Source organism: Sarcophilus harrisii, chromosome 6 (assembly GCF_902635505.1).
Source record: "Sarcophilus harrisii chromosome 6, mSarHar1.11, whole genome shotgun sequence".
NCBI lineage: Eukaryota > Metazoa > Chordata > Mammalia > Dasyuromorphia > Dasyuridae > Sarcophilus > Sarcophilus harrisii.
The window spans coordinates 235811944-235825805 of record NC_045431.1 but is presented as its reverse complement, the minus strand read 5'-3'; the positions used below and the strand labels follow the sequence as shown (position 1 = coordinate 235825805).

Genomic DNA, 13862 nt, shown 5'->3' with positions numbered 1-13862 from the left:
CTCAGGGTGAAGTGCAGGGGCGGGGGAGGGCCAGAGGGACAGGGCTGGAAACCTACAGCACCTCCTAGCCCCCATGACCCAGAGGTCTCTCTCCCTCTCTAGGCATCAGGATCCCCCAAGGCACCCCCCTGAGGGGGAGAGGAGGGGGACAGGAAGGAGGGAGAAGCTTAGAGGTCACTATTATCATCTCCATTTTCCAGCTGAAGAAACTGAGGCTGAGAAGGTAGATGATTTCACACAGCCTGCAAATAGCTGGTGAAAGATTCTGAGTCGATCTTGCTGATCCCAAGTCGGCATCCTGGTCACTCCATCTCTTTCCAAAGTGGCCAAACCGACCCCAGACCATCTCCCCCCCCCCCCCAACTGGACAGGGACCGGACCCTGACAGCAAAGCTGTTCCTCTCCCAGCAGAAGCCACACTACCCCTGCCTTTCTTTTCCGGGTGTCTCCCCCCCCCCCCCCCCCCCCCCCCGACAATAATATTACAGACAACATGCCGGCGGCAATTCCAGTGAAAACTTCCTTTCTCCCTAGTGAGCAGGTGCTTCTGAGTGAACTAGACTCGGAATACGCCCAGATTCCCAAGAACAGAGAGACAAGAAAAGATCGCTGGCACTGGGCCGGGGCCAGGGAGGGGACGCCCCACCAGGAGGGAGAAAATGGCTGGGTGGGCTGGCTGGCGGGAGGGCGGGAGGGAGGGGCCGGGTGCCTGGATGAGGAGCTGGCTGCCTGGGGAATGGGCATCAGTCCTTGCTCCCCCTCCCCCATAAAACCAGGCCCGACGCCTTCCCTCCTTCGCCTGCTCAAGGGAAAGGGCCCTTTTCTGTGGCTGGCTGGAGGAGGCTGAATGAAGGCAATAAAGGCGCAAGACCCCCCGAATGGGGCTAGAGACGCAGCGGTCCAATCAGAGCTCTTGCTCCCGTTCAGTCCCCACCCCTTTCAAGAACCACTATTTCCTGGCGGTGCTGACAGGCTGGGACTCCGGCAGCGGCTCGGCGGGGAGAGCCCACCCGGCGTGGGCTCCACGGGGAGAGCGGCTCTTCCCCTTCCCACCCCCCAGGAGGCCGGCAGCCGGGCAGCCTTGCCCTCTGGGTGGGGGAAGGGCTGCCGCTGGCCCAGACGGTCACGCAGGGTTCAGAGCCAGGGGCCAGGCTGCCCCACGGTGCCCAGCAAGCCTCCCCGGCCCCCCAGCGGCGACCCCGGGCGGGAGCGCGCAGGGGCAGGCGACGTGGGACACACCGCAGTCCCGTGCCAGGGCGGAGGGGGCGGCGCGGACACTTACACCGTGAAGTGGTAGAGGAAGCACTTCCAGCCCGTGGGTCTCTCGAGGAAGTTGTAGACGCGCCCCTGGACGTGGGTGCGGGTGAGCAGCGGGCGCCACATGCTGTAGATGGACATGCGCGGGTCCAGGCTCACAGTGGGGGGCGGCGAGGGCGACGGCGACAGCGGGGCCGGGGGCCCCCGGGCCCCCGGCGCGGCGGCAGGGGGAGGGCCGGGCCCCGGCGCGGGGATGGGCGCGTAGAACGCTCCGGCCGCCGGGCTCACCTCGGCCAGCTCCGACGGGAAGGCGGCCTTGGGGCTGAGGCTGAGCCCCAGGGACCCGCTGGCCCGACGGCCCCACCCCCAGCGCCGCCGCTCCGCCTGCGGGGGGGAACCGGCCGAGGACGCCATGGGGCCGGCCCGGGAGCGCGGGACGCTGGACGGCGGCGGCCCGGAGGGGACGGGACGGCCGGGAGGGAGGAAGGAAGGGGGCCGGCGCTGCCGCCGCCGCCGCCGCTGCCCTGGAGACTGGGCTCCCACTCCCGAGGGGAGGCACCGAGCGAGCCAGGGAGGCGGGAGCTGTCCGTGCCCGCCGCCCGGGGCGGGGCCGGCCCGCCTCCCCCGCCCCTTCTCCTTCAAGAACCCGCAGTGGCTCCAGCCCCAGTTCCCTGCCCCGCCCCTCCCCGTGCCCGGCGTGGGGGACCCGAGCCACAGACCGAGGGCGCCCCCTGGATCCCCGGGGCGCGGCCCCGGCACCTTCCAGGTAGCCTTAATCTGGACCCTTAAACCCTGCGCGCCCCCGCCCCCGCAGCCACACCTAGCCCGCGGGGCCCCGGTCTTCTTGCGCGCACTCGTAGAGAGGCCCCCAAAGCTCCTCCCTCGGAGCCTGCGGGTCTCCGAGGGGCAGCGAGGAGCCTGGCGCAGCAGGTGCGGACAGAGGCGCCTCCAGAGACAGAAAGCGAGCGGCTGCCTCTCTGCAGCCTGGAGGCGTCGGCCCCTGGGGAGGCCCGGCCTCCCCTAGTAGGAGACCAACCGGGGACTGTGGGCTCCCACCCGCCGCCCCCTCCTCCTTGGTCTTCAGCTGCAGCTGGGACTCGGCTCCCACCTCCTCAGCCCGCAAAGGGAGTGGGGACGAGGAGGCGACCCCGGGGCCTTGGGCCAGGCCGCTCCCTCGTGGCCTGATTTTTGCTTTGTAAAGGAGCCCAGGCTTAGGGCTGGCAAGAACCCCAGAGGCCGGCTGGTTGGACGCCCTCACTCTGCGGATGAGGAAACTGAGCCCCAGAGAGCCGGGATTTGCCCAGGATCACACAAACAGAGAATGTCTGCGATAGGATTTGAACCTCGATTCTTCTCCTCCAAAATCAGGGCCTGGAAAGGCCCTTTCCCACCCTTATTTAGTAGCCTGAGAGGCAATGGAGCCCAGAGCAGGGATTACAACTTGTCCTCCTGTGGATGCCCCATAAGTGCCTAAAAGGTTCCTTGAGAGGGATGAGCCTTGACTGGAAATGAGCATCTCCACTCTGCCTTCCCCTCCTCCACCCTCTCCTCTTCTCTTCTCTTTTCTGCCTCAGACTCCCTGGTCCTCTGACCTCAGCCCAGGTGCGGCGGCTTCCCTGGTTCCCCCCTGGCAAGATGTGGATGGGTCAGCTTGGGGGGGGAGGGCTGGAAGACAAGAACTCAGAGGCCAGTTTGGGACATGTTGCGTTTAAGGAAACCAGAGGGAGACAACAGGTAGCTATGGAAGACAGAGCAGGAAAGAGGCTGGCTCTGTTGGTTTGGGAGTCATCACAGAGACGGTAATAAGTGCATGAGAGGTGGTGAGATCACCCAGTGAAGGACAGAGAACGGAAAAAGAAGAGAAGGGCCAGCAGAGCCATGGGGGCCCCTTTGGTTAAAGAGCGTGATCCCAGGGAAGAACCATAAGAAGCATTCAGCTGGGTTTGACAACTGGGGGAGCAGAATCATGGGCAGGGGGAGCAGAATCGTGGGCGGGGGGAGCAGAATCATCAGGTGGAGGGGAGCAGAATCATGGGGGGGGGAGCTATTGCTATTGTCGGGGTCGCCTTCGTTCTCAGGTATGACCAAGAGGGAGTTCGTTAATCATTGAGGAAATGTGGATACTTCACTTTTCTGTTCAGTTTCCATCTTTGTAATGTAATGGCAACACCCTGCCCCAAACCATGGAGACGTGCCATAGGAAACGAATGGAGCATCGTGGAACTCGGACACGGCCCGAAGCCTCAATGTCACCACCAGACAGAAGCTGGAAGGACCAAAGTAGCTCCTGGGGGAGGTCCCTGGCCTCACGTTAAGGTGTGTGGGCAGACCTCTAAGGCTCCTCCCAGCTCTGACCTTCTGAGTTCTAATTCTCCTCTCTGGACATTCTATGAATCATGAGCCGAGTGGAGAGTGACTGCTCTTTGCAAGCCCATGAGTCCTCGTGCCCAAGCTCAGAAGCTTCCCAGCTCCCTGGGCCTCGGGCTGAGGCTGGGGAGGGTGTTTGCTGTGAAAAGTGCAGAGCAGAGAGATATCCAGCAAACAGCTTGTCTAGGAAGTAGGTGATTTGAAAGGAAGCTTGATTAATGAGAGAGCTTGGAACAATGAGTGACCCTCACAGGTGGCCTTTTCCTTCTTGGTTTCACTCAGACTGGAGGCAGTGTTTGGGACGCCTGGAGAGGCAGATCCTTCATGCTGGGAGTCTCAGGTCCAAGAGTGCCAGGGGTCGGAGCTGACCCTCTGAGAGCCCTGCCTGTTAGACCTTGACTCGGAACTGATCTCGGCCCTTTCCTGCTTCAGCCTAGTTCCATCCTCCTGCAGGTGTTCGCCCAGTGCTCAAGGAACTGAATATCGGGAATGCCTGACCCGGGAAGGAGTGCCCAGGAGGCCTGGGGAATTCTGACTCTGCCGGTTGAACGAGTAGCTGGCAGCTCTCCAGCTAACAACCCCCCATACACTCCCATCCCACAGCTCATTGGTGTTAATCATCAAATCAGAGGCCTTGGAGATCTTTGAGGCCAACCCCCCCCCCATTTTAGAGATAGGGAACTGAGGTTCAGAAGAGCCAAGTGATTTTCCCAAGGTCCCATGGGGATTATGAGGAGCGGCAGCATTGGAATGGAGGTGCTGTGCCTCCATTCGTCATCCCCCTTGCTCCTTACAGTTCACAAATCCATCTCATGACAATTCCTTTGTGAGGCAGGAAGCTCAGCTCTTTCCCTCATTGACTGATCAACCAATGAGGATATTCAGGCTGAAGGGGGGAAAGTCCCACCACAATCATACTAGGAAGGAAGGGTCAGAGCAAATCCTGATGGAGGAAATCTAAGAAAAGGGCACAGTGAGTCACGTTTCCAGCCAAGACTGGCACTGGAAGACAGGTCTTCAGACACGGAGGGCCAGGTCTGGCCAAGAGGGGTTATGGGCAACCCTGCAGGGCAAGGAGAAGCTATGCAAGAAGAGGCACCAGAGCCATACTAAGGCCCAGAAATGGGAACGAGTATCAACTGGCAGCATGGTCACCCACTGTTTATTCCAGATCACAAATACAAGTAGACTGAGGAAGAAATCTGTGCCCAGAGGTGGCACTCAGCTGCGGGGTAAGAGCAGTCTTTGCCCTAGCATCAAGTCCAGAAGTCAGGAGGCAAGGCGGAAGGATGAGGAAACAAAAAAAAGAACCCCGCCATAAAAAGCTATTATGGTGTCGGAGACACTCAAGTCACAAACTTAGAAGGCGAGAATGACTCCCAAACATCTACAAGCAAAGGAAAATAGAGTGTGGGCACAAATTCAGCTAAAATCCAGGAAATCATTGAAATTAAATTTTAGAAAGAGTAGAAAATATTTTTATAAGTAGAATGAGAAATCTTAAGGAAAATACTGAAAAAGAAATGAGAGACACAGGAGAAAAAAATGGATGGGGAATTAAAAGTTTGGCACCAGTAGTATAAAACTTTGCCCAGGCAACAAACTCCTGAAAATAGAATGAACCACATAGAAGCCATTGACTCGATGAAGTAATAAGAAATATTAAAACAGTTTTAAAAGACTAAAAATATTGGAGAAAATGTAAACTATCTCATAGCAAAAATAACTGACCTTGAAAACAGTCCCAAGAGAGAGAATCTGAGAACCACAGATTACCTGGAAGTCATGACCAAAAAAAACCCCATGTATCCTATTTCAAGAAGTCATAAAAGAAATTTGCCCAGATCTCTTAGAACCGGGTGGCAAAGTAGAAATAGCAAGAATCCACTGGTCATTTTTTGAGAGAAACCTCCAAATGAAAACCCTCAGGAATATCATTGCCAGAATCCAGAACTCCTATCCCAAATAAAGAAAATGCTGCAAGCACCCTGAAAGAAAGGATTTAAGTAATGAAAGCCATAATCACTCATGATCTGGCAGCTACCACGATCCTGGAGCAGAGAGCTTGGAATATAATATTCCAGAAGGCAAAGAACATGGATTTACCACCCAGAATCATTTGCCCAGAAAAACTTAGTATAATCTTTCAGGGAGGGGAAGAAAAAGATCTTTAATGACGCAGAGGGCTTCCAGGCCCGCCTGATAAAAAGACCAGAGCCAAGGAGAAACTGTGAAGTTCAAACACAGCTATGAAAAGAAACAAAGAAGTAAACATGAATAAACAGTGATAAAGATTAAACAAGGATCAGCTGCTTCGTTCTAATTTTGGGAAGGGAGTCCCTTCTGAGACCTCTCATCATCAGCGGTCATAGGAAAAGACTAATTAAACAAGAGAGGTTCTGTTATGTCTTGGTTGAGGAGAAGGGAAGAAGAAGGTTAGGGGAAATTATATCACATAAGGAGCATATATACATAGACATCTATAGAAACAAGAAGTGAGGGGGTGGGGAGGGACTGAAATTTGAACCTCCCTCTTATCTGAACTGGTCAAAGGAAGAAAGAACACACACACACACACACACACACACACCCACCATGGGGGACAGAAATATAATTTTAAAAATATAATAAACATTTATATAACACTTATTATGTGCCAGGCACTGTGCTGAATGCTTCCCAAATAGCATTCACTTGATCCTCACAACACCCCTAGGAGGTAGGTGCTATTATGATTCCCCATTTTACAGATGGGGACATTAAACAGGATTAGATGCCCCCCCTAGTGTCTGAGGTCCTCCTCAGGCTCCTCCTGCTTCTAGATCCAGCACTCTGCTGTGCCAGTGCCGGTGCCACTCGGTGTGAGTCTCTGGACAAGGTACTAGAGACACGAAAGCAAAATCCAAAGCAGGCCCTTTTCTCAGGAAAGTCCATTGTCCAGGTGAGGAATTTCGAACTGAAAAATCAGCACCTCCCCTCCCTTCTCCTGCCCCGCCCCCCGCCCGTTTTGAATCCTTGTGGCCGCACTCAGAACTGGGCCAGACTGGTGCTGATGTCCAGGGAGCCGGGGGGACCCCGCACAGGGAGAGACCAACCCTTTTTCCCAACCAGATCATCTGGAAGCAGGGAGAGACCCTGGGGGGTGGGGAAGGGACTGGGGCCTTCTTGAACCTGCTCCAGAGAGATAGTTATTAAGTCTTAGTGTTTATATTTATACCTCAAAATCGTCAAATACAACAAAGCAGGGCTTGATTTTTGCTTTGTTGATTGTCTAGATTTAAGGATACGATGCAAATTAACCTAAATGGGCTCTGTGTTCATTCTTTCACAGAGTTAGTTGTTAAACATTTACCAGCACACTCCCTTGGTTTAGTGCCTTCCCAGAGCATGTCCATTCATAGTGACTCTGGGAAACAAATCAATCTACAAATATGTATTGAGCACCTACTATGTGCCAAGCACTGCTAAGCTCTGGGAATTTAAATTCAAAGACTGAAACATCCTAGGGGACTACTCTCCATAGGTCCTATCTACCAAAGAGTAGACCCTGAGCATGCTTAAACCTCAGTACTATTAGGAGCTTAGGACATAGAACAGACCTGAGGGGAACTTAGGACTCTTTTAATTCAGCCACCTCATTTTACAACTGAGAAAATTGCCCCCAGAAGAAGGCTGGGATTTATTCAAATTTCCATAGTCCTCTTGGAACCTCCGAGCCAGAGGTCTATGTTCCACATCCAAGGCTTTGAAGAGGCCCCAAATAAGGGTTTAGGAAACAGAGAAGCCAGCAAGGTTGAAATGATGGAAGTGCCTGGAGGCCCAGAGTTTGGCTCTCAGAGTGCTCCATGCCCACACTTTCCCAGTGTGGCCACAGCTGTAGAACTGCAAGCTTTGTGGAAGGGGAAAACCTGCTCCTGTTCCCCTCCTTCCTCTGTTGTCACGGAGGGGGCAACCGGAAGCTCAAAGTGGCCAATTCTTGGGGTTAAATGTTCTTCAGGGCATATGTAGTTTCTTCCTTTCCCTTCCTTCTCTCCAATAAGGGGGGTCCAGGGTCACCATTTGGGGAGCCTGCAGACTGGGGCATAGATTCTATTTCTGCTCTCTGTTGTGTGACCTCGGAGGCACAGGTCCCTTCCCATCTATGGGACTCGGTTTCCTCATCTGTAAAATTAAAGGGTCCAAATTGGTGCTCTGAACATTGCCTGGGAATGAAGCAAAATTGTGAGAAGACCACAGACCAGGCTGCAGAATATTGCTTGAAAAAACTGGGAAGGTTTTAGGCTGGAAAAAAGGAGAGTGATGGAGGCAGAGATGGGGTGGGGTGATAGTGTCGATGAGTCTTCAAATATCTGTAGGACCCTCATGTGTGGATGAGAGGATGGCTTTGTCCCATTTGGCTCCTAAGGGCAGGAGAACCACTAAGAGATGATAGAAAAAGAAACATTGGACTCCTTATTGGGCAAGGAAAGGGCTGCCGGGATGGGGGTGAAGGGACTCCCTTTCTTGGAGGTCTTCTAGCAGAGGCTAGAGGACTCTTGTCAGGGCTAGTGTTAGGGGAAGGCATAGAGGAGACGGGAGGTCCCTGAGGTGCTTAACAACCCTTGGGATTTTGCAATTCTCCTCTACTCCTGGGGCTCCCTCCAGTGGCCAACCAATCATGGTGCACATCAGGGCAGAATTTCCCAAGGAAGGCAAAAATGCTTTGCCCTCTGGCCTGGGGTGGGGATAGGCTACACCTTTCCTGAGAATAAGGAGGCAAAGAAGAGAAGAGAAGGACCTGTAGGGTAGCATGAGTCACTTCCTTAATCTGACTCTCAGTTTCCTCACTTGTAAAATAAGAACAATAAGTCTTTCATGCCCAACCTCAACAAGTTATCAAGAGGACTGCACTTTGTCACCCTTAAAATGTCAAATAACTAAGATAGGCAAGAGTGTGGCCCTACCCAGAACTTGGTGACCTTCCTAGATCAAAAGGAGCCTTTAGAATCTTCCAGAGCCAGATAAAGCTGGATCTGAGCTCCCTCCAGCCAAAAGATTCCAGATCCCCCAGTACCAAGAAAGCATTACACATTTTTGTGAATTTTCAGAACTCTAAGAGGGACAGTAGGTATGAATCTGGGCTTCCTGGACTCCCGAGATGTCTATTCATGGTGCGGGAATAACACTGGAAAAGCCAGAAATGAGAATGAGCTTAATATTTCCCAGATCTCTATATCCAGCCCTTACTTCTAATCTAATATTACCAGGTAACTTAAGAATTTCTCAAACTGGATGAATCAGAAACATCTCAAACTCAGTATGTCCAAAACTGAACTTATCTTCCTTCCTTCACTCACCCCCACCAAAGAAAACAAAACAAAACAAAAAACTCCCATCTTCCCAATCTCCCAAGCTTAAAACGAGTCATCCTGTACTTCTCACTCTTCATATCCAAATTGGTGCCAGGCCTCTGCACTTCATTTATGAGCATCTCTTATCCATTTTATCCCTTCAGCCTCTCTGGTTCATGTCACCTCTGCAGCATCTCTGGTCCATTTTACCTCTATATCATCTCTGGTCCATGTCACCTCTGCACCATCTCTGGTCCATGTCACCTCTGCAGTGCCTTTCAGTTATACCCCTTCTCTTCTCTGACACTGGTCCCAGCCTGTTGCAAGTCTTCATCTTCTCACACCTGGATTATTGCAATATCTCCCTGGAACTCCATCTGCCTTGGCGCTCTCCCCACTCTAATCTATCCTCTGTTCAGCCATCAAAAAGCCATTTTCCTAAAGTGCAGGCTTGACTACATTGCTCCCCTATTCAATCAAGTCTAGTGACTCCCTAGCCCCTGCAGGAACTCCTCCACTTGGCTTGCAAAACTCTACCAGCTGCTCCCTTCCTATCTAGCCTTCTTACGCCACACTCTTGCCCTCTCGGCATTCTGGAAGTAAGCTACGCTGACCTCCTCACTGATCCTGCACATGATGTGCCATCTTCGGCCTCTGTCTTTGCATTGTCTGTGCTCTATGTCTGCCGTGCTCTCCATCCTCATCTCTGCTTTCTTGGTTTCCTTCAAGATTCAGCTCAAGTCCCATCTTCTATAAAAAGTTTCTCTGTTCCCTCCCCAGCTTTGCTGTTAGCCCCCTTCCTCTGACTACACCTTCTACTTACCTCGTCTATAATTTGTTTGCACATTCAGTCAGTCCATCAATAAACATTGATTAAGCACTTACCATGCTTGGGATACAGAAAGAAGCGGAGGGTGAGCATCGTCCTCAGAGAGCTTGCGATCTAAAGGTGGAGGACGGGGTTATTTGCTGCTTGTCTCCTCCGCCAGACTGAGGACTCTTCCAGGGTAGGGTCTGTCTTTTCTGTTTCTTTGTAATCCCGGGTTTTCTTGGCAAAAATACTGGAATGGTTTGTCATTTCCTTCCCCAGCTCGCTTCTGGCAAATTGAGGCAAAGAGGGTGAAGTGACTTGCCCAAGATCACACAGCTAAAAAGCATTTGAGAACTCAGGTCTTTCTGGTTCCAGAACCACTGCACCACCCAGCTGCCTCTTCTCTACTTCCAAGAGGCATAAGGAGCACTCTCCAACAATGTTATCCTCAAGAACTTTATTAGGGTTTATTTTGTGGGGGGTTGTTTCTTATTGTATTTGTTTTGTAATAAAATGTCAGGTCCTTGAGGGCAGGGATTGTTTCATTTTGTTTTGATATCCCCAGCACACTGAGCACATAGTAGGTGCTTAATAAATCCTTGGTGATCGACTAACTGCTTTTTTGAGGACATAATCTGGGGAGATGGCAGGCTCTAGAACCATCGGGCTTCATGACATGGTGGCTCCCCTGCCATGGCCCGGGTGGGCAGTATAAGTTATGGTCAGGAGCCCATCCCCAAAGTCAGGGGGGCAGAAAGCCTCCAACGCCATATCCCAGGGTCTCAAGGATTGGAGGCCCTCCAGCTCGAGGGGCAGTCCGAGCCCACTGGCGGCCAGCATGGCGCATGGGCCCAGTGTGATTTGTATAGGATTTGTTTACAGCCCCTGCCCCTCCTGGAAGGTCGTCACAGGTGGCGTGGTGGGAGAGTCCCCTCCTCCTTTCTTTTTGCCACTTCAATAGGCAGGCCGGTCTGTCCGGACCCGGCTCTCTCCACGGAGAGACAAAGAATCGGCTTTTTCCGCCAGGACTGGGCTGGGTGACCGACCTGCCGGCCTCCTGCATCATGTCAGGCTCCCGAGATGTCAGACAGGTAAGGGCAGGCCCGGCGCCGTGCAGCCTCAGGACCCCGGGAGCCCCTCAGGCCGGGCCCGGTCAAGCCAGGCTCGACAAATCCTGGGGACTTTGGTCGGGAGCCAGGGACAAAGGCATTGGGTGTCATTCTGCTCTCCCCTGGGGATGGAGTCAGGGTGGGAGAAGATCAGGGAGCGTGGTCCTGGTCAGAAGCTCAAGATTAACAGTGACCTGTCTGTGAGCCTTTGGCCCTGCTCTCAGTTTCCTTATCTGCAGAGTGGGAGATCATAATCCCCTGCCTTGCTCTACTTTCCAGACCTCCTCGGGGCACTTCCAGGCCACCGAACTGGGAAATATGGGACGCGGGAGGAGGGGGCTGTGGCCTTGTGGACAGGGGAGGCTCTGGGCATGGTTCGGGCCAATGGGGGAGCTGAGGTTGTCTTGTCAGAGGCTGCCAGGGAGCGCTACCCTCTGTGGAGAACAGTCTGGACTAGAAGGAGTCCTAGGGCCCAGGGAGGCCAAAGCCCTCCTAAAGAGGAGGAGACAGAAGGCCAGATGGGGCAAGACACTGACTTAAAGATACCCAGCCAGTGACTGGACTCAGAGCCTGGCCACCCCCAAGTCCAGGGTTCTTCCTAGTCCCAGGGACAGCTATGGGGTTCAGATGACTTCCTGGCACAACCCCCCAACTCTTAGTGCCTCCAGTTGCCCTCGGGGCATTTCTGGGCCCCCAGGAGCCCTGTCCCGCTCAGGTGGGATTCAGCCAGTCCTGCAGAGGAGCCTCCCCGACCTCACTGCCCCAAACTTTCCCAGCCTGTGTTTGGGACATTCTCTGGCCGCCAAGTACCCGTCCACCCTGGAGCGGGGCCTGGGGGGCCTCCTGCACCTGCATCATGCAAAGGAAGCCTGCCTTTGCATACACTTCTCTGGGTGCTGCCCGGGGTATTTGCATGGCCTTCCAAGTCAAGGCCAGGGCCCAGGCCCCACCCTGTGGACATCCGAGCCCCAGGGCCCCCCAGCCACCAATACCTGCCCCATCCACCTTCGGGGAAGCTGGGCCCCACTGCCCGGGGGAAAGAGATCAAAGAACCAGAAAACAAAAGCCAGAAACTCAAGAGAGAAAAGAGAATTCTAAACCAAAGGTGCCCCAAAGGGAGGGCAGCAAAGCCGGGGTGGGGGAAAAGGGGGAGGCCAGAGGACCTGGCTTCCCTGGCCCTTCTGGCCGCCAGCTTTGGGGCCACAGGCCAGTTTAGGGATGGCCCCAGAACAACTGGACAAAGAGGAAGGAAGGAAGGAAGGAAGGAAGGAAGGAAGGAAGGAAGGAAGGAAGGAAGGAAGGAAGGAGGGAAGGAAGGAAAGGAGGAAGGGAGGAAGGAAGGAGGGAAGGAGGAAGGAAGGAAGGAGGGAAGGAGGGAAGGAGGGAAGGAAGGAAGGAAGGAAGGAAGGAAGGAGGAAGAAGGAAAGAAGGAATGGAAGGAAGGGAAGGAAGGAAAGGAAGGAAGGAAGGAAAAGAAGTGGAAGGAATGAGGGAAGGAGGGAAGATAGGAATGGAAGGAAGGAAGTGGAAGGAATGGAAGGAAGGAATGGAATGGAATGGAATGGAACGGAATGGAATGGAATGGAATGGAAGGAATGGAATGAAGGAATGGAATGGAAGGATGGAATGGAATGAAGCGAAAGAAGTGAATGAATGGAATGGAATGGAAGGAAGGAAGGAAGGAAGGAATGGAAGGAAGGAAGGAGGAAGGAAGGAAGGGAAGGAAGGAAGGAAGAGAAGGAAGGGAAGGAGAAGGAAGGAAGGAAGGAAGAGGAAGGAAGGAGGAAGGAAGGAAGGGAAGGAAGGGAAGGAGAGGAAGGAAGGAGAAGAATGGAAGGAAGGAAGGAAGAGGGAAGGAAGGAAGGAAGGAAGGAATGGAAGGAAGGAAGGAGGGAAGAAGAAGGAAGGAGAGGAAGGAAGGGAAGGAGGGAATGGAAGGAAGGAAGGAGGAGGAATGGAATGGAATGGAATGGAAGTGAGGGAATGGAATGGAATGGAAGTGGAGATGGAAGGAAGGAATGGAATGGGAAGGAAAGGAATGGAAGAGAAGGGAAGAAGGAAGGAATGGAATGAGAGGAAGAAGGAGGAAGGAAGGAGGGAAGGAAGGAAGGAAGGAGGAAGGAAGGGAAGGAAGGAAGGAGGAAGGAAGGGGGAAGGAAGGAAGGAGGGAAGGAAGGAAGGAAAGGAAGGAGGAGGAAGGGAAGGAAGGAAGGGAAGGAAGGAAGAAGTGGGAAGGAAGGAAGGAAGGAGGGAAGGAAAAGGAAGGAAGGAAGGAAGGAAGGAAGGAAGGAAGGAGGGAGGGAGGGAAGGAAGGAAGGAAGGAAGGAAGGAAGGAAGGAAGGAAGGAAGGAAGGAAGGAAGGAAGGAAGAAAAGGAAGGAAGGAAGGAAGGAGACCGGAACAGAAGAGTTCATTTCTTTTCTCTGTCCTAGTCCTAGACTCTGAGTTTCTCACTGTGAGGGGGGTGAGCAGCTCGGGCTGGGTGGGGCAGACGGTACTGGCCCTTGTTCCCCCAGCGCCCCCAGGCCTGCCCCTCTCTTTGATTTCTTTCCCTCTCCTCCATTCCTCCCTTGCCCTTCACCCTGTCGGCCCTGCCCCTGCCCCCTTCCTGCTGCCTCCGGCTCTCTTTAACCTTGCCAGGGAAGCCTCCCTCGCATGTCCGTGACACTGAGCGCTCAACAACCCCAGGCCAGAGAAACCATCCTTGGGCGCTGACTGGGAGACCCGGCCTCCGTCCGAGGTGCTGCTTTTCTCAGGGCTGGAGCTGAGCTCGATCCTGGGGCCTGGGCCGGGTCTCGGGCCTGCTTGGAGCCCCCCCAAGCAGCTTCCGTGAGCCCTCAGTCACAGACCTTGAGCTGAGGCTGTGCCAAAACGCAGGTGGATGGGCTGGGGAAACTTGAGCCCCCTCAGGGGCCGTCCATAAATTATGAGGCTGAGAAGGGATTGATCACCGGCCTCGAGAGCAGGTGAGGCTTTTCAGCCCAGCCCT

The 13862-nt window shown here is 53.9% G+C and overlaps 1 protein-coding gene across 1 annotated transcript in view; it reads right to left on the bottom strand.

The window, feature by feature from the left end:
* The window catches only part of KCNQ1 (potassium voltage-gated channel subfamily Q member 1), a 191605-nt gene extending 181000 nt beyond the window's left edge, over positions 1-10605 (bottom strand). Inside the window, 6 exon segments of the mRNA XM_031943601.1 lie at positions 1283-1759; positions 1761-1893; positions 1977-2175; positions 2294-2531; positions 9840-9897; positions 10458-10605. Of these exon segments, the coding sequence (XP_031799461.1) occupies positions 1283-1759; positions 1761-1893; positions 1977-2175; positions 2294-2531; positions 9840-9897; positions 10458-10605 (1253 nt within the window).
* Between the last annotated feature and the right edge of the window lie 3257 nt (positions 10606-13862).